Source organism: Eleutherodactylus coqui, chromosome 3 (assembly GCF_035609145.1).
Source record: "Eleutherodactylus coqui strain aEleCoq1 chromosome 3, aEleCoq1.hap1, whole genome shotgun sequence".
Classification (NCBI taxonomy): Eukaryota; Metazoa; Chordata; class Amphibia; order Anura; family Eleutherodactylidae; genus Eleutherodactylus; species Eleutherodactylus coqui.
Window position 1 is genome coordinate 237,849,162 of NC_089839.1, and position 20,039 is coordinate 237,869,200.

General features: G+C 44.4%; 1 protein-coding gene across 4 annotated transcripts in view; it reads left to right on the forward strand.

Annotated features, from left to right (window-relative positions):
* Positions 1-20,039, forward strand: part of LOC136621574 (complement factor H-like) — a 1,208,893-nt gene that overhangs the window by 469,980 nt on the left and 718,874 nt on the right. For 3 of the 4 annotated variants that reach the window (XM_066597134.1, XM_066597132.1, XM_066597133.1), the window contains 3 exons: positions 13,423-13,593; positions 13,682-13,891; positions 15,415-15,600. The exons of the other annotated variant lie outside the window; for it this stretch is intronic. In XM_066597134.1, the coding sequence (XP_066453231.1) occupies positions 13,423-13,593; positions 13,682-13,891; positions 15,415-15,600 (567 nt within the window). The remainder of the gene's footprint in view (positions 1-13,422; positions 13,594-13,681; positions 13,892-15,414; positions 15,601-20,039) is intronic. 4 annotated transcript variants of the gene reach the window in all.

Below are 20,039 nucleotides of genomic sequence, written 5' to 3' on the forward strand. Positions count from 1 at the left end.
CTGCCAAAAATCTTTTACTGGGCCGCTTGCGGCCCGCGAGCCATTGGTTGTGCTGGCCTTCCTTATACTGGCAATAGCACTGTACTGACATCAGGGAAGAGAAAACTACATGACACAACCTATGTTACACAATTTACTCTAACTTTCCAATACATCATTAAATCTTTCTAAAAATAAATGTGAGGGGAACATATATTTACAATACTCTATACTGTATCTCTATAATATGTTTAAAAGGTTTAAAGTGGGGCTGTCACATCTCCTGACAGATATGTTTTAGTAAATAATTAAACTCCCCATAAAATAACAATTCTGTAGAATCTTTTCTTGGAACTCTGTTTTCTTGTTCCTCTGTTATTCCCTTTTAAAAAATTTACAAAGAAATTGATGTCATGGATTTATGGAAAATGTGGATGCAGTGGAGCAACCCACCAAGACTAAGGGAAGTCCTGGAGTGGTTGGTAGCTGACTCCTTCGATAGGCGGACTGAAGACAGGAATTCAATACAAACTCAAATACATGAATACAAAGAACTGAGAAAATATAAACTCAGGAAAAGGGAGACTGACCCTTGTCTATAGGGAGAATGCAGAACCCTACCTATAAGCCAGGCAATCCCCCCGATAAGGGCGGCCCTGCAGTGGAACCTCAGGTCTGTCTATCCCTGAAGCGGTAATACTCCGAACCAGACAAAACTGGCAAACAAATGGAACCAGACAGAACTGGCAGCAGACACAGAGCAAAGACAAACTGACAGAAAATAAACAGAAGAACAGATGCAGATATACAAGATGCCTCAGACAGAAGAGAAGGTCAGAAAACAGACCCAAGACAGAGAGGTAAGCAAGACACAGATAAGACAGAAGTCAGACTGCAAGACAGATCCCAGAGAGTGGGCAGAACTGACACAGAACAGAATGACCAATGAAGGCTGATTGTCATGAACTAACAAACACCAATTCAAAGACAACCAGGAAGAGCATCAGCTCATCTTAAATAGGGAAGTAATGCCTAATCAACGCCTCAGGTGAACTGAGAGGCAGAGGCCTGGTTAACCCTCTCAGTGCCGATTAACCCTCTCAGTACTGAATAACCTTCTCAGTGTTGAACAAAAGCAGAAAGAAAAGGCAGTGACCTTACAATTGACAACTTTGTGTTACCATTCTCCTTGACAAAGGAGACTATACAGCCTGATATTGTCAGCACTGACTGAACAATGTGAGAGTGTGCTGAAATGCCCCCAACTGGTAACACCCAGTTGACCATTTACTTGATCTCTAGGACAAATAACAGAGAGACAAACATGGCCGAATTTATATAATGTAGCTAATCAAGGGACAAGGTGGGGCCAATCAGGGAAACAGAAGCAGGGAACCAGAACCAAGTCATGCAGGGGAGCCGCTGCCTGGAACACAGGAGTTCATGGGTTTGAGTCCTGATAGTTGCCAATAGTAACCACCAAACTCCGTGCACCCAATAGACATGGAAATTGCCAAGCTGTCAAGCCTGTAACCATCAAGCTTATACCTATTGTGACTGTAACTGCTATGCTTTGTACAGTCTTCTTAAAGGGATTATACAACTTAAAAGAAAAGAAGAAAAAAAAAAAACCAGTGCACACCTCATTCCCCTAGTGATCCAGTACTAAAGCTCTAGAAAACCATCATTGGTTTCTGAATAGACTTTTCATACTGCTCGTGACTGCTGCAGTCAATCAATGGCCACCTCAGTCATATGCCATACTCCTGTCATCATGACTTCAATCGCTGAGCAGTAATGTCAGTAAAATGGTATATAACCACTGTGGCCATTAACTGTCTATATCAATCACATGCTGGCCACTTGTAAACAAAGACAAGGAGACATGTGAGCATTGGAAGAAGTAGTGAGCATAGTTTTGTTTTTATTTTTCAACAATGGCAGCTTATGTTATTGCCTTTTTTTAAACTTTATAACCCCTTTAAGTTTACTGGTGGTATTCAACGAAACTCTTGTGTCATGTTTGAGTGGAACCTCAAAAGTGGGCCGAGGACCACACATGAGAACTGACCATGTTACATGCTAGTGTGACTTCTTCCCATAGTGTATCCTGGTGCCATCTCTTTACTAGGTCAGTGATGCAACTGGCCATCTACTTAATGGAAAAGAAAATGTGAATCATCACATGGGCCCATTGCTGGTGCTTTCTGTGGTGGAAAGGGGTCAGCATGGGCACTTCGACCAGACTGCAGCTATAAAGCCTCATATGCTTAAATATACAATGTAATGTGTGATCTGACACTTGTTTTGTAATGACAAACATTAACCTTTCTCAGCAATTTGTGTGGGATTGGATCAGATGGGCAAGCCTTTACTCCCCTTGTGCATAAATAAGCCTTAGGAACCCATGATGTGTTGCCAGTTTACCAGTTCTCCTTATTTTGACAACTTTTGATAGGTACTAACCAGGGCAGTTTAATGGTGGCACGGCTTGATAGGCAATCTGTAGTGACAGCCCAGGTAACTTTAAGAAGGTCCCACGGCTGCCACAGCAACCAAATGCTATCCCACATTCTTATTGCAGAGGGCAGTTTGGGACCCCAAACTCTGATCGGGGGATTTTAATGGTTAACAGCCATGATCTCCATGATAGCTGATCGCAGACATTGCTGGTGGGTGTCAGCTGTAAGAAACAGCCAGCAGCCACATTTTCCTCCATACAAACCCCGATCGACAAGATGTAACTGTACATCCTGTGTCGTTAAGGTGTTAAAGAAAGCTAGTTTTCTAAAAACTTAATACAACATCCGTAGAACCTCATTATTTTATCATCATTGTATACTCTGTATTGCAGTGGCCCGGGTTAATAGCGCGGGCAGAGCTGCCTTTGGTTGTAGTACCAATCTGTGCTACTGCAATTTTGACAGCACTATCTGCTTCCAGCATTTTCCACACTGACAGCATATCCAGGGATGAGCTGATCAGCGGGGATCTTGACTGGCAAAACCCACTGATCAACTAGTGATAATGCTTTTCTCAGAATAGGTCTCATCAATAGTGAAAGTCTTAGACAACCTTTTTAATTATACACTCCACTGCTCCTCCATGAGCAATGGTACTGAAGACTTTCCTGAGCACCCACCTTCCCAAAAAAGATAGACTGGTATGTATATGTATATATACTCATTGAGAAGATCTTCTGCATCAGATCACTTTTATGGCAGGAAGGCTCAGATACGATGGACCATTTCTATGTTTAGTAGTACATTTATAAATAGTGCAGTCACTAAAAAATAGCCAGATACCAGTTCCACAGAGATAAGTGCCTACTGTACAGTCAGGTTTCTTTCAGAGAGCAGTATTTTACATCTGTGTTTGTAAACCGAAATCTGGAGTGGGTACAAAACACAGAAGAGGCACAAATTTTTCTAGTATAGTTTTCATCTATGTAGGTTCCACTCCTGGTTTTAGATTACAACTAAAATGCGATGCTATTACACAACACTTCAGTTGTACCTAATAAAGAGCAAGGAAAAGAAGCTCCAAAGACTTCAACTCAAAGCAGGCCTGTACCCAAACACCAATCAGGAACACTCCGAGTCCAGAGCAGGCCTATATCCAAGTACTGATCAGGAACACCCATAGTCCGGCAGGATCGAACCGAACCCGCAATAGGACATGGACACAGGCATAACCAGCTGTGTTATCAATTTGTCATCTCACACCCCAGTAATGTGGAGCAGAGTGTGCTCTCCAAGGGACTTTCATTCTGTCCTACTAAAATGCTCGACAAAACAGAACTCTGCAGTGACGTGGGGCATATTTCAAGAGACTAAGACTGAAAGAGTTCTTCCATGACAAATAGGACACAGATGAGATGAGATGAGCGAACGTACTCGTCCGAGCTTGATGCTCGCTCGAGTATTAGGATAATCGAGATGCTCGTTATTCGAGACGAGCACCACGCGGTACTTGAGTCAATTCCATTTCCTTCCCTGCATGTTTTGCGCCATTTTCTAGCCAATAGACATGCAGGGAAGGCATTACAACTTCCTCCTGTGACGTTCCAGCCCTATCCCACCCCCCTGCAGTGAGTGGCTGGCAAGAGCAAGTGCCCTCCGAGTATTTAAAGCAGTCCCGGCCGCGGCTCGCCTCAGACACACTCTGGCAGGGATTAGGGAGAGTGCTGTTCCTGCTACAGGGAGAGTGTTAGGCTACTGTCAGCGTCTTCAAGAACCCCAACAGTCCTTCTTAGGGCCACATCTTACCATGTGCATTACTGTTGTGGCTGCTAGGAGCAGTTTTGCACCAATTTTTTTTTTTTTTCATCTTGGGCTCTGCAGATTATTGCGTTCTCAGTCTACAGCCAATTATACAGAGTATAGGGGCAGTACTGGTAAGGCAGGGACAGTGCTAGTGTAGAATCCTGTCAACAATTAACCCAAAAAAGCTCCTGCATAGGGCTACGTGAGACCGTGTGTATTACTGTTGTGGCTGCTGGGAGTTGTAGTGGCTCACTATTAGCTAGCTAGGCCTTGCTGCAGGCCAGCGTATAATTTTTTGGGCCTACAAAATAATTGCCTCATTTTTTACACCGCTCCGTGCGTTCCGTCAAATTCACGCACAGCGTACGGCCACAGCCGCTGATAGAGGGAAAGACATATATACGCTATCTAGGCTGCTGTTTTTTTCGAAAAACATCTGAAAAAAAAATCCTCCTTAGGGCTACCTGTGAGCCTGTGCAGTTTACTGCCTGGCTGCTGGGAGTTGTAGTGGCTCACTATTAGCCAGCTAGGCCTTTCTGCAGGCAAGCGTATAATTTTTTCGGCCTGCAGTGTGCGTAACATAACCGCTGTCAGCCCCCAAGTGCAGGCAAATAATTGCCTAATTTTTTACACCGCTCTGTGCGTCCCGTCAACTTCACGCACAGCGTAGGCCACAGCCGCTGATAGAGGGAAAGACATATACACGCTATCTAGGCTGCTGTTTTTTTCAAAAACATCTGAAAAAAAAAAACTTCGGGCTACCTGTGAGCGTGTGCAGTTTATTGCCTGGCTGCTGGGACTTGTAGTGGCTCAATATTAGCTAGCTAGGCCTTTCTGCAGGCAAGCGTATAATTTTTTGGCCTACAGTGTGCGTAACATAACCGCTGTCAGCCTCCAAGTGCAGGCAAATAATTGCCTAATTTTTTACACCGCTCCGTGCGTTCCGTCAAATTCACGCACAGCGTACGGCCACAGCCGCTGATAGAGGGAAAGACATATACACACTATCTAGGCTGCTGTTTTTTTCGAAAAACATCTGAAAAAAAAATCCTCCTTAGGGCTACCTGTGAGCCTGTGCAGTTTACTGCCTGGCTGCTGGGAGTTGTAGTGGCTCACTATTAGCCAGCTAGGCCTTTCTGCAGGCAAGCGTATAATTTTTTCGGCCTGCAGTGTGCGTAACATAACCGCTGTCAGCCCCCAAGTGCAGGCGAATAATTGCCTATTTTTTTACACCGCTCTGTGCGTCCCATCAACTTCACGCACAGCGTAGGCCACAGCCGCTGATAGAGGGAAAGACATATACACGCTATCTAGGCTGCTGTTTTTTTCAAAAACATCTGAAAAAAAAATCCTCCTTAGGGCTACCTGTGAGCGTGTGCAGTTTATTGCCTGGCTGCTGGGAGTTGTAGTGGCTCAATATTAGCTAGCTAGGCCTTTCTGCAGGCAAGCGTATAATTTTTTGGCCTACAGTGTGCGTAACATAACCGCTGTCAGCCTCCAAGTGCAGGCAAATAATTGCCTAATTTTTTACACCGCTCTGTGCGTCCCATCAACTTCACGCACAGCATACGGCAACAGCCGCTGATAGAGGGAAAGACATATACACGCTATCTAGGCTGCTGTTTCTTTTCAAAAACATCTGAAAAAAAAAATCCTCCTTAAGGCTACCTGTGCGCGTGTGCAGTTTACTGCGTGGCTGCTGGGAATTGTAGTGGCTCACTATTAGCCAGCTAGGCCTTTCTGCAGGCAAGCATATAATTTTTTTTGGCCTACAGTGTGCGTTACAGTACCGCTATCAGCCTTCAAAAGCAGTCCAATAATTGCCTAATTTTTTACACCGCTCTGTGTCTGCTGTATTTGAAATACACCATGCTGAGGAGTAGGGGTAGGCCTAGAGGACGTGGCAGTGGACACGGGCGAGGACACGGAGGTCCAAGTGAGGGTGTGGGCACAGGCCGAGTTCCTGGTCCAGGTGAATTGTAGCCGGTTGCTGCGGGATTAGGAGAGAGGCAAGTTTCTGGGGTCCCCAGCTTCATATCCCAATTTATGGGTCCACGTGGTAGACCTTTATAACAAAATGACCAGTGTGAGCAGGTCCAGTCGTGGATAGCAGAAAATGCATCCAGCAAAGTATCGACCACCCAGTCTTCTACGCCGTCCACTGCTGCAACTCTGAATCCTCTCACTGCTGCTCCTCCTTCCTCCCAGCCCCCTCACTCCATGAAAATGACACATTCTGATGAGCAGGCAGATTCCCAGGAACTGTTCTCGGCCCCCTGCCTTGATTGGGAAAAAATGGTTCCTCTCCCACCTGAGGAGTTTGTCGTGACCGATGCCCAACCTTTGGAAAGCTCCCGGGGTCCGGGTGATGAGGCTGGGGACTTCCGGTAACTGTCTAAGTCTCAAGAGCTTTCAGTGGATGAGGAGGTTGATGATGATGAGACACAGTTGTCTATCTGTGAGGTAGTAATAAGGGCAGTAAGTCCGAGGGAGGAGCGCACAGAGGATTCGGAGGAAGAACCGCTGGACGATGAGGTGACTGGACCCACCTGGTTCGCTAAACCAACTGAGGAGAGGTCTTCAGAGGGGGAGGCAAGTGCAGCAGTAGGACCGGTTGGAAGTGGCAGTGGGGTGGCCAGGGGTAGAGGCAGGGCCAGAGCGAAGACTCCCCCAACTGTTTCCCAAAGCACCCCCTCGTGCCAAGCCACCCTGCAGAGGCCTAGGTCTTCAATGGTGTGGATGTTTTTCAGTGAGAGCGCGGACGACCGACGAACAGTGGTGTGCAACCAGTGTTGCGCCAAGATCAGCCGGGGAGCCACCAGTACCAGCCTCACCACCACCAGCATGCGCAGGCATATGATGGCCAAGCACCCCACAAGGTGGGACGAAGGCCGTTCTCCGCCTCCGGGTCGCACCACTGCCTCTCCCCCTGTGCCCCAACCTGCCACTCAGATCCAACCCCCCTCTCAGGACACAGGCACGAGCACCTCCCGGCCTGCACCCACACCATCACCTCCGCTGTCCTCGGCCCCATCCAGCAATGTCTCTCAGCGCAGCATCCAGCTGTCGCTAGCGCAAGCGCAAATACGTTGCCACGCATGCGTACGCTCAGGTTTTAAATGTGCACATTGCCAAATTGATCAGCCTGGAGATGCTGCCGTACAGGCTTGTGGAAATGGAGGCTTTCAAAAACATGATGGCGGCGGCGGTCCTACGCTACTCGGTGCCCATTCGCCACAATTTTTCCCGGTGTGCCGTCCCAGCCCTACACCAGCACGTCTCCCGCAACATCAATCGTGCCCTCACCAACGCGGTTACTGGGAAGGTCCACTTAACCACGGACACGTGGACAAGTACTGGCAGGCACGGCCACTATATCTCCCTGACGGCACGTTGGGTGAATTTGGTGGAGGCTGGGACCGAGTCAGAGCCTGGGACCGCACACGTCCTACCCACACCCAGAATAGCGGGTCCTTCCTCGGTTCTGGTATCTGCGGCGGTCTATATCACCTCCTCTAAACCCTCCCCCTCCTCCTACGCAACCTTTACCTCTCAATTAAGAAATGTGAGCAGCACGTCACTAGCAGTAGGTGTGGCGCGGTGCGGCAGCACAGTGGTGGGCAAGCATCAGCAGGCCGTGCTGAAACTACTCAGCCTAGGAGACAAGAGGCACATGGCCCCTGAGCTGTTGCAGGGTCTGACTGAGCAGACCGACCTCTGACTTTCGCCGCTGAGCCTGCAACCGGGCATGGTCGTGTGTGACAACAGCTGTAACCTGGTGGTGGCTCTGCAGCTCGGCAGCCTCACACACGTGCCATGTCTGACCTACGTCTTCAATTTGGTGGTTCAGCGTTTTTTGAAAAACTACCTGCACTTGTCAGACCTGCTCGGCAAGGTGCGCCGCGCCTGCGCACATTTCCGCAAGTCCACCACGGACGCTGCCAACCTGAGGACCCTGCAACATCGGTTTAATCTGCCAGAGCACCAGCTGTTGTGCGTCGTGCCCACACGGTGGAATTCTACGCTCCAAATGTTGGCCAGGCTGTATGAGCAGCGTAGAACAATAGTGGAATACCAACTCCAACATGGGCGGCGTAGTGGGAATCAGCCTCCCCAATTCTTTACCGAGGAGTGGGCCTAGATGGCAGACATCTGCCAGGTCCTCGGAAACTTTGAAGAGTTTTGCGCTGTATGCCCTGGAGGTGCTGGCTTGTCCTGCCGCTAGCGTCTTGTCAGAGATGGTGTTTAGTGCAGCTGGGGGAATCATCACGGACAATCGTACCCGCCTGTCAACTGACAGTGCCGACATGCTTACATTCATAAAGATGAACAAAGCCTGGATTTCCCAGACTTCTCTTCTCCACCGGCGAAGAGCAGCAGAACCTAAAGATTCTTTTCGCTGCAACCGCAGATAAAAGCACTCTCCTCTATATCACCGGTTAAACGGGGCATTTATCTTTGTCAATCTTTCTCTGACATTAGTCCTCCTCCTGCTACTCCTCCTCCAGAAACAACATGTCATGTCGCTGAACGGCCAATTTTTCTGTCGCCAAAAGGCTCATCTACATCTACTATTTTTTTTTACAATTTTTCTAAGTTTCAAAAGTATTGAGCCAGTAACATGAACCAATTTTTTCAACAGGGCTGCCTCCAGGTTCTGTTACAAATTAAAGGAGATGTCCCGCGCCGAAACGGGTTTTTTTTTTTTTAAACCCCCCCCCCGTTCGGCGCGAGACAACCCCGATGCAGGGGTTAAAAAAACCACCCGCACAGCGCTTACCTGAATCCCGGCGGTCCGGTGACTTCAATACTTACCGCTGAAGATTGCCGCCGGGATCCTCTATCTTCGTGGACCGCAGCTCTTCTGTGCGGTCCACTGCCGATTCCAGCCTCCTGATTGGCTGGAATCGGCACGTGACGGGGCGGAGCTACACGGAGCTACACGGAGCCCCATAGAGAACAGCAGAAGACCCGGACTGCGCAAGCGCGGCTAATTTGGCCATCGGAGGCCAAAAATTAGTCGGCACCATGGAGACCAGGACGCCAGCAACGGAGCAGGTAAGTAAAAAACTTTTGATAACTTCTGTATGGCTCATAATTAATGCACAATGTATATTACAAAGTGCATTATTATGGCCATACAGAAGTGTATAACCCCACTTGCTGCCTCGGGACATCTCCTTTAAGCAACAGTGAGCTGTATCTTTAAAAAAATGTTTATGGGTTTCACCTGCCCTCTTGGTTGATAAATTACTCAGAGGTACACTTGTACTCTTGGTACACTAATTTTTGGGGCCCACGCCTGCAACTCTTATCCAACTAATTTTTCCGGCCTTCGCCTACGCTGATGGTATCCCAATGTTTCAGAGGTTGGCCTATACTATTACTACAGAAATTTTACTGGGGTCTGCCTGCCTGCCTATACTTCTGCTACAAGACAGTTACAGGGGCCTTCCTATACTGCTGCCACTTACATGTTACAGGGGTCTGCCTATACTGCTGCCACTTACATGTTACAGGGGTCTGTCTATACTTCTGCCACGTAAATCTTACAGGGGTCTTCCTATACTGCTGTCACAAGGATGTTACTGGGGTTTACCTATACTTCTGCCATGTAAATGTTACAGGGGTCTGCCAATACTGCCGCCACGCAAATGTTACAGGGGTCTGCCTATACTGCTGCCACTTAAATGTTACAGGAGTCTGCCTATACTTCTGCTACAAGAATGTTACTGGGTCTGCCTTTGCTTCTGCTACATAAATGTTTCAGGGGTCTGCTTATACTGCTGCAACACAAATGTTGCAGGGGTCTGCCTATACTTCTGCCACATAAATGTTACAGGGTTCTGCCTATACTGCTGCCACTTAAATTTTACAGGAGTCTGCCTATACTTCTGCTACAAGAATGTTACTGGGGTCTGGCAATACTTCTGCCACATAAATGTTGCAGGGGGTCTGCATATACTGCTGCTACACAAATGTTGCAGGGGTCTGTCAATAATGCAGCTACATAAATGTTACAAGGGTCTGCCTATACTTCTGCTAATGAAATGTTACTGGGGTCTGTCTATACTGTTACTACAGAAATATTAATGGGGTCTCCCTAGACTTCTGCAACATAAATGTTACTGGGGTCAGCTTATACCTTTGCTACAGGAATATTACAGGGGTCTGTGTATACTATGGGTGCACAAAGTCTTCCCATCGCGGTGTTCTACCTATCTGGCCCCCCCAAAAAACCCAGACTGACTAGGTCATGGATTGTGGGCCGAGGCCAACATGTATTTTCTCTCACGTAACCTCAGCTATCCGGGGCACTGCAATGGGATTTCTTTATGTACCGTCTGTGTGTTCCTGCTAGCCACCCATGCTGCGGGTGCACACAGACTTGCCATAGCGGAGTTGTACCTACCTGGCAGTTTAAAAAAAAAAACAAGAATGTCTAAGGCATGGTGTGTGGGCCGCAGCCAACATGTATTTCCTCTCACGTAACCTCAGCTATCCGGGGCACTGCAATGGGATTTCTTTATGTACCGTCTGTGGGTTCCTGCTAGCCACCCATGCTGCTGGTGCACACAGACTTCCCATAGACGTGTTTTACCTGTCTGTCCCCAAAACACTGACAGACTTGGGTAGGGAGCAGAGTGCAGATGGTTTACCCCTTGCGTTGTCGATGAGGTATCCGATACCCAAACAGAATGAGTAGTCTGTGGACGCATGGAGTCTCCATTGCTATGTCACTCGTAGCACCTTGGGCCAGTGTTTGCTGTGACAGAGGCTGACCCAGGGCCCGCTCACATACTTCCCACACCGAGTATTGCTGCATTGTGGAGATGTGTAGAAGTGCTGGGCTGGCAGCGGAGTCCCCTTTATGCCCACGTTTGCAGCTCCTGACGGAGGTGGCAAAGGATTGTAATGAAGATGGAACGTCAATCTATTATCAATTCTCAACAGCATTGTGGGCTATCGCCCCTTCCCCCTTTCGAAGAAGGTCGCTCCCTGGCCCTGCCAACCCTCTGCAGTGTGTGCCTCCGGTTCCTCCTCATGGCAGACGCACTTATAAATAGACATGAGGGTGGTGTGGCTATGAGGCCAGTGTGTGGCATGAGGGCAGCTGAAGGCTGCGCAGGGGCAATTTTCTGTGCGCTGCGGATGCAGGGTCATGCGGGGGAGGGGGAGGGGGGGGGTTGGGCAGCATGTAACCGAGGAGAAGAGGCAGCGGTGTGTCCCACAGGCAGTGATTGTGCTTGGTTAGAGGAAGTGTGGTGCTTAGCTAAGGTGTGCCTTGCTAATGAGGGTTTGTCCGAAGTAAAAATTGTTGGGTGGGGGGGGGCAGTCTTGCCGCTTTTGTGGCTTAATAGTGAGACCTTGGAACCTGAGATGCAGCCCTGCATGTTGCCCCTTGCTTTCCCTATCCGTATTTGTGTCGTTTCTATCACTTTCGTAGGTTTTGAGGATTTGCACAAATGAAAACCTTAGCGACCATCGGTGATATACAAAAATGCTCAGGTCGCCCATTGACTTCAATGGGGTTCGTTACTCGAAATGAACTCTTGAGCATCGCGGAAAGCTCGACTCGAGCAATGAGCACACAAGCATTTTGGTGCTCGCTCACCTCTAGACACAGGACTTTCAAGCACTCAAATACAGGAGAAACTACTCCTGGCTACAACCTCACTTTGGACAAATATATAGCCTCATTTAGACATGAGGTGCAGTCTACTATAGTGGACAAGCAGAAAAATGAAACATTTAGTATCAATATGCAGGAAAGAAGGGCCATCTATGCACTCAAAAACAACAAGGAAATCACAATTAAGTCTGCTGATAAAGATGGTGCTATAGTCCTCATGATTACATCAGACTACATGAAAAAAGCAGACAAACAGATGACAGACACCAGATACTATGCCAGACTGGATGAAGTCCTGACTCAAAAATATGTAAGGGAATTAAGAAGGGTCATTAAATGCCTGTCTGTGGGCTCCACAAAAGTTTTGGAATTAATACTGGAGAACCCCAGGGTTGGTGTATTCTACATGCTTCCCAAACTACACAAAGCTGGCAACTCAGGGAGGCCAATTATCTCAGGTGTGGAAACTCTAACTGAAAAAAATGTCAGGATGGGTAGAAGGTGTCCTTAAACAACACCAACATTCCACATGAAAATGGACTGACTGCTAGGCACACCTTGAGGCCAGTGGGGTTGTCTCTGAATCGGTGTTGCTACTCACAAGATTTATCCTCGCACTAATATTTCTCCTTTGGCAAAGAGATATTCCTGCAACTCATCGGAACCGCCGTGGGCAGTAAAATGGTACTGCAATATGCCACTTTTTTCATGGCTGAACTGCAGAGTGACTTTCTGGCCCCCTGCCCCAGCAAACAATTGGCCTACTTCTGCTACATTGATGACATTATAATTATCACATAAGAATTTGAGAATATAAATTTATAACCACCTTTGATACTATCAGAAATGGAATGAGGTGGGCTTTTACATCGGTGGAGATTATGAGAAACGTGAACGCCAGAGCAAAGGTAACACACTGGTCTATTGACCCCCTAACATCAATTTAGAGACTATAAAACTGTCACATTCCTTGTCACTGGACTAATTAAGTATTTACTGCTATGCTCATCCCTTCCTGGTATTATCTTTAGATCTGTTCCATTATGCCTTAGGAAAAACCCTGCGTAGGTTTGAAAGCTCTCTATAACATCATATATTTTTGTTAGCCAAATAGAAGGTTTCATATCTACAGGATTACTTGGTTTTTCTTACTGAGAACAACCAGCTTAGAAATACTGATGCAAAATATTATCTAAAATGTCACCATCGAATGAGGTCTTAGATTAAATTCACACCTATAGAACAATTGTGGCTTTTTCGCAGCATTATTTCACTCTTGCTATTAAAAGGAATGGCTTTTATGAAAGCATAATTCATACATGCAAAAAAATACCTTTTTATGTAACTTTGCATTTGGATGGTTTAAAAAATGGTGCATGCCTTATTGGTCACAGCAAAGACTGATCCAAAAGAAACCAGCCACCAGTTGATGACTGGCACTGTTATTGACATGATAACTACGATTATGTATGCATCAAAAAGGAGCTGTGCACACTTTCTATGAGCACTAACTAGTTCTAAATTCTTGTCCTTATGACTTTTTAGAAAGCTGCCAGACTCCAGAAATCGTAAATGGATTCCTCAAAACTGAACGGCAGGACAGTTATGATTTGGGCTCATCTGTTGCATTTGAGTGCAATGAAAACTATGTGATAAATGGTCCTATAAATGCTAAATGTGAGAATGGTCAATGGACTGATCTACCCGTGTGTTACTGTAAGTACATTAAACTCAACATCTAGAAATATTCATGATGCTCTAAAAGAATTTTTTACATAAGGTTTCCGTTTTACCTTTCCTTTAGGTCCATGCAGAATCTCCTCAGAAGGTCTTACTAAAAGCAACATTCAGTTAGTGTCATCTGATGACCAGAAAAGTATTCCTGATAGCAATTATAAACATGGAACTGAATTATTTGTTTCCTGCAAGCCAGGATTTAAACGACCAAATCAAGCACTTTTTAAGATTGAATGTTATGATGGGAAATTTAAGTATCTCAGATGCTTCTCCGGAAGTAAGTATAATTTAATATTTATTGTTGCTATCACTCAAGATGTTACATTAAAATCAATAAATTATGTAAAACCTTCATTCACATTTTACATTTTAAAAATACTGACACTTTTCAGGAGTTCCTGTTTTCCTTCTTATTTTAACATAACCTTTTCTATTAGACCTCATTCACACAGGCATCGCGATATCGCTGTGAGAAAATCGCAGCGATATCGCATCAGGGATCAATGCAATATCATTTTTATTTCTTGTGGCAATACTGCAATTCTGTTGTGCTACAAAGTCGCTCAACTTTGTAGCACCACGTGCAAAGATTTTCAAGGGGGAGGGGGAAGTGGGGGAGGGTTGAAATAAGCCCTATATGCAGAAAAAACAAAACAAAAAAACACATACATCACCTAAGAAGCACTGTCAGCCCCGCCGCATCTTCTCCCCAGTCCCCATCACTGGTCTTTAGCCATGTTTTCTGGCCGGGGATTTCCAGTCCCCCCCCCCCCCCTCCAGGAAGCGCTGCCTCTGAATGGCTGAGCGCCATGGCACTTAGCTAGTCAGAGCTAGTGCTCGATGATCCAATCTCAGCCATTCATTGAAAATATTCAATAAATGTCTGTGATTGGTTTATTGAGCGCTGACTCTGATTGGATGAGCGCCAAGCTACAAAGCATCGCAAATGTGAAGGAACCCATAGGAAAGCATGGGCCTTCACATACATGCGATTTTTAGCATTGTTGCAATGCGAGAAAATTATATGACTTTGTCGCCTGTGTGACAGGCCTTAAGCGTACATTTTTACAGATTTTTTTGCCATTAACTACAAGTGGTTGTCTGCAAAGGCAATCAACGTTTTTGTTACTGGAGAAAGCCACATACATTTAAAAGGTGTTCCATCTATTGAATGCTAATACAGAGTGTCCCCTCTGTGCTACATTCTAGCACATAAAGGGTGTCCAGAACTGGAAGCCCTCCTCTGTACTATCTATATCCATAGACTCATTTTATCAAAAGGCAAAAAGTAAAAAAAAAGTTCAAATTGGTATGCATGGAATTTGGGTTTTCTCAGATGTGGATAAACTAGCTGATATACCCGCCTTCACCTGAGTTAATTTGATACAGGTGTTTACGGGTTGTTCGCACAGAAAAGTTTATGAAGTCAATGTTACTTTAGAGGAACCAAGGAATAAAATATGTATACACATAGAGGAGCGTTAGATTCTTCAAAGGCTGCATGTACCAATGTCTGTCTGCAGTATGTGCCACCCCTCTCATTCTCCTCATTTAGGACCTAAAAAATGCTAATGCCTAATTTCATGCTTGTACAACACTGGGAAGTTACATTACATATGGGTGTCCACTTACTTTTGCAATTGAATAATCAAGTTGCGACCTCTTTTCTTTTTATATTTAGGGCCTAAAGAATGCTCGTGTATTTTATGCTGCTATAACACTTGAAAGTTAGGCACGGCGTCACTGCAATACTTATATTACAAAATGATTTTTACAATAATTTTTTGTTTTGTCTCATAGAGACATGCCGCATAACTCAGGAAGGTCTGGATGAAAACAATTTAGATTTGGATGAAGTGCATGATAATGAAGTTCTCTACATGGAAGGTGAAAAAATCAACTTTAAATGTAAGAGCGGATTTTACCATCGGGGTCAACCAACTGGAACATGTTCCGAGCTAGCAGTGAGTTATCCGACATGTTCAGGTAAGGAAAATATTCTTACTCTTCTACATTTAAATAAAATCTGATCTGAATTTCCCCAAACTAAATTTTTTGAATTTCAAATTAGTAGAATTTTATGATTTTTGAAGTATTGACAACATTTTTTTTGAACATTAATTTTTTTTTTAACATTAAATAGTATTGACCACATTTTAGTCACTCTCCAGCAGTTTTCTAAGTGGAATTACTGTGTCCCTCAATGCCGAGTTTTGTAGATCTAAAGTATGTCCACTAGTAAGTACTAATACCAGCAGTAAGAGATGTGAAATCAGACTGCGGTTCATTGGGCATTCCAGAAGAAATGACCTTTAGGCCACATCCACCATATCTAATATAAAGAAGTCTACATGCTTTTTCCTGCACTACACTTTGGCCCCTTTGCTTTACCTTTGGTGGATGATTTAGGTGTCATTAGATTTGTCAGATCCACACCACCGAAAAACTTAAAATTTGAGTTTGATACATTCAGAGACTTGTCAGGCCACATCAAAGTTTCTTATTTTAAGTCTATCGGCACTGTTGCACTTGAGCCAACAGCGCCACTAGGGAAAGTCAAGTGTTGCTAACCGACGTTCGTATAAAGAATGCTGCTTACGAGTGAGAGAGAGAGAGAGAAAGGGGGAGAGGGATGGGGGAGGAGAGAGAGAGAGGGGGAAGGTGGTAGGAGAGAGAGGGGGAAGAGGAAAGAAAGATTGGAGGAGAGGGAGAGAGAGAGGGGAGGGGGAGAGTGAGAGGGAGTTTATCCTGAAGTCCTTGCCGATTAAAATTATTAGTTCTTTCAACATTTACAACCACTATGTTTGCATAGTGAACATGGGGTTGATCTAGTATATAGAATTCAGTGACTTGTCAGGCCACATCAAAGTTTCTTATGTTAAGTCTATCGTGCTGTTGTGCCTAAACCAACAGCACCGCTAGGGAACGTCAAACGTTGCAAACCGATGTTCATCTATATATATAAAGCTGAAAGCCCTCACTGACTCACTCACTCACTCACTCACTGACTGACTGACTCGCCAAAAGTTCTCCAACTTCCCGATATCGTAGAAATATGAATTTTGGCACGAGCAAAGATTATCTCCAAAATAGGAAAAGTAATTGGGTCCCAACTCGATTATTCAATTCTAGCACAAAAGAATTGGCGTCGAAATTTTTCGTACGTAATCTAAATCTGTCACTTCCCAATGCCTTAGAAACTTAAAATTTGGCACAAGCATTGATTATGACATAAATAGGAAAAGTTAATGGGTCCCAACTGGATTATTCAATTCTATGCGCAAAAGAATTAGCGTCCAAATTTTACGTACGGAATCTAATTTTCTCACTTTCCGGTGTCATAGAAACAGGAAATTTGGCACGAGCATTGATTATGTCATAAGTAGGAAAAGTTCATAGGTCCCAACTCGATTATTCAATTCTATGCGCAAAAGAATTGGCGTCAACATTTTACGTGCGGAATGTATTTTTTCACTTTCCGGTGTCATAGAAACGGGAAATTTGGCACGAGCATTGATTATGTCATAAATAGGAAAAGCTAATGGGTCCCAACTCAATTATTCAATTCTATGCGCAAAAGAATTAGCGTCCAAATTTTACGTGCGGAATGTAATTTCTTCCCTTTCCGGTGTCATAGAAACAGGAAATTTGGCACAAGCATTGATTATGTCATAATTAAGAAAAGCTAATGGGTCCCAACTCCATTATTCAATTCTATGCGCAAAAAAATTAGCGTCCAAATTTTACGTACAGAATGTAATTTTTTCACTTTCCGGTGTCATAGAAACGGGAAATTTGGCACAGGCATTGATTATGTCATAAATAGGAAAAGCTAATCGGTCCCAACTCGATTATTCAATTCTAGCGCAAAAGAATTGGCGTCGAACTTTTACGTGCGGAAGGTAATTTTTTCACTTTCCGGTATCATAGAAACAGGAAATTTGGCAGGAGCATTGATTATGTCATAAATAGGAAAAGCTAATGAGTCCCAACTCGATTATTCAATTCTATGCACAAAATAATTAGCGTCCAAATTTTACGTGCGGAATGTAATTTTTTTACTTTCCGGTGTCATAGAAACAGGAGATTTGGCACGAGCATTAAATATTTCATAAATAGAAAAAGCTAATGGGTCCCAACTCCATTATTCAATTCTATGCGCAAAAGAATTAGCGTCCAAATTTTACGTACGGAATGTAATTTTTTCACTTTCCGGTGTCATAGAAATGTGAAATTTGGCACGAGCATTGATTATGTCATAAATAGGAAACGCTAATGGGTCCCAACTCGATTATTCAATTCTAGCGCAAAAGAATTGGCGTCAAAATTTTACGTGCGGAATGTAGTTTTTTCACTTTCCGGTGTCATAGAAACGGGAAATTTTGCACGAGCATTGATTATGTCATAAATAGGAAAAGCTAATGGGTCCCAACTCGATTATTCAATTCTAAGCGCAAAAGAATTAGTGTCCAAATTTTACGTATGTAATCTAATTCTCTCACTTCCTGATGTCATTTTATTTAAAGGAAACGTCGCATGGTTACCTCCCCGTGGTATTTCCTGGGTAACGCAGAGAACTATGCAAAATGGTGAACATATTTTTTTTCCTCAGTATCTCTAAAGTAACCACGACTTCATAAGCTTTTCCATGTGAACACCAGATAAACACCAGTACCAAATTAACTCGGGCGAAGCCGGGTATATCAGCTAGTATAAAGAATAATGCTTACAGATGAGAGAGAGAGAAGGCGAGAGGGATAGGGGCAAGAGAGAAAGAGAGAGATTGTGGTGAAGGGAGAGATAGAGAGAGAGGAAGAGATAAAGGGAGGGGGAGAGGGAGAGAGTGGGGAATGGGGATAGGGAGAGAGAGAAAGGGTGAGAGAGAGAGGAGGAGGGGGGTGAGAGAGGGAGAGGGGGATTAGAGGGAGTTTATCCTGAAGTCCTTGTAAAGTAAAATAGATCTTTCAACATTTATAACCACTATGTTTGCATAGTGAACATGGGGTTAGTCTAGTATATAGAATATATGGACATTCACTTCTAACTATAGTGTAAAATATAACTTATAAGAAGGAAAAATTTTGATATGACTGTGTGATTACTACTATATTGTACTTTATGTAAGCGGAAAAATTGCATCAATAAATCTTGTCTTAATTAGGAAAAATAATCCAAATTTACTGAAAATTTGAAAAAAATTCAGAATTTTCAAACATTGAGTTTTTCTCTTCATTAGGGCTCCTACCCACTAGCGTTTTTTTACTGCGAAATTCGCTGCGTTTTTTTTTTTCTGCAGGGGTCTTTGGGCTATGGGAGTTGTAAAGCTAAAATCGCGATTGCGCAAAATCGCGATTTCGCGGTAAATCATGATTTTGCGCGATCGCGATTTTAACATTACAATTCCCATAGACCCCCTGTAGAAAAAAAAAACCCTGCGAGTTTCGCAGTGAAAAAAAACGCTAGTGGGTAGGAGCCCTTAGACAGATAGTCAAACACCGCAAAATAGTTAATAATTAACATTTCCCATAAACCTACTTTATGCTACAATAATTTTTTTAAGTGTTATTTTATTTTCTTAGGACTCCATAAAGTATATAAATTTACCAGTAATTTTTCATATTAGCAAATTTCAAAAGCTGAATTTTTTTAAGGACCAATTCTGTTCAGACGTGAATTTTAGAAGCCTGTATATCAGAAACCCCCCATGAATCACCCCATTTTAAAAACTGCACCCTTCAAAGTATTCAAAATAGCATTTTGAAAGTGTATTAACTAGAGTTGAGCGAACATACTCTGCCGAGCTTGATGCTCGTTCGAGTATTAGCATACTCGATGGTGCTCGTTATTCGAACGAGCATCACGTTGTGTTCGACACCGCCCCGGTTTCTGGCTCCTCCCCGCTGTGATGTGCCTGTTTTGGCCCCTTCCCATTGTGATGCAGCATGCCGCCAACGGAAATTTTTTTGGCTGGCTGGAGAGAGAGAGAGTTAGCCACACTAACTAACCACACACTACACTAACTAATGACGGGATGGGTGACTACGAAATATGAACACAGCAGGAACATTTTCTTTTTAACAATGATACGATTAGACACTACACTAAATACTCAAAATCACAGAGGTGAGGAAAAAGAAAAAAAAAACACATATTCACTGAAAAAGCCAAAAATACAATACCTGAAGGTCTGCAAAGCAGACACGGTCGCCATAGGCACGATCGCCATAAGGCAGGCACAATCGCCACCGGCACAATCGCCGTAGGGCAGGCGCAATGGCCTTAGGCCCTGAAGATATGTAGTCAGCCAGACAATAATGTGTGGAGGAGCAGCTTGTTCCTGGCAGGCTAATATGCAGTCACCCACTCATCCCAGCCCAGTTTGGGGAGGAGTGACTGCATATACTAATAGCCTGCACATGTGAACG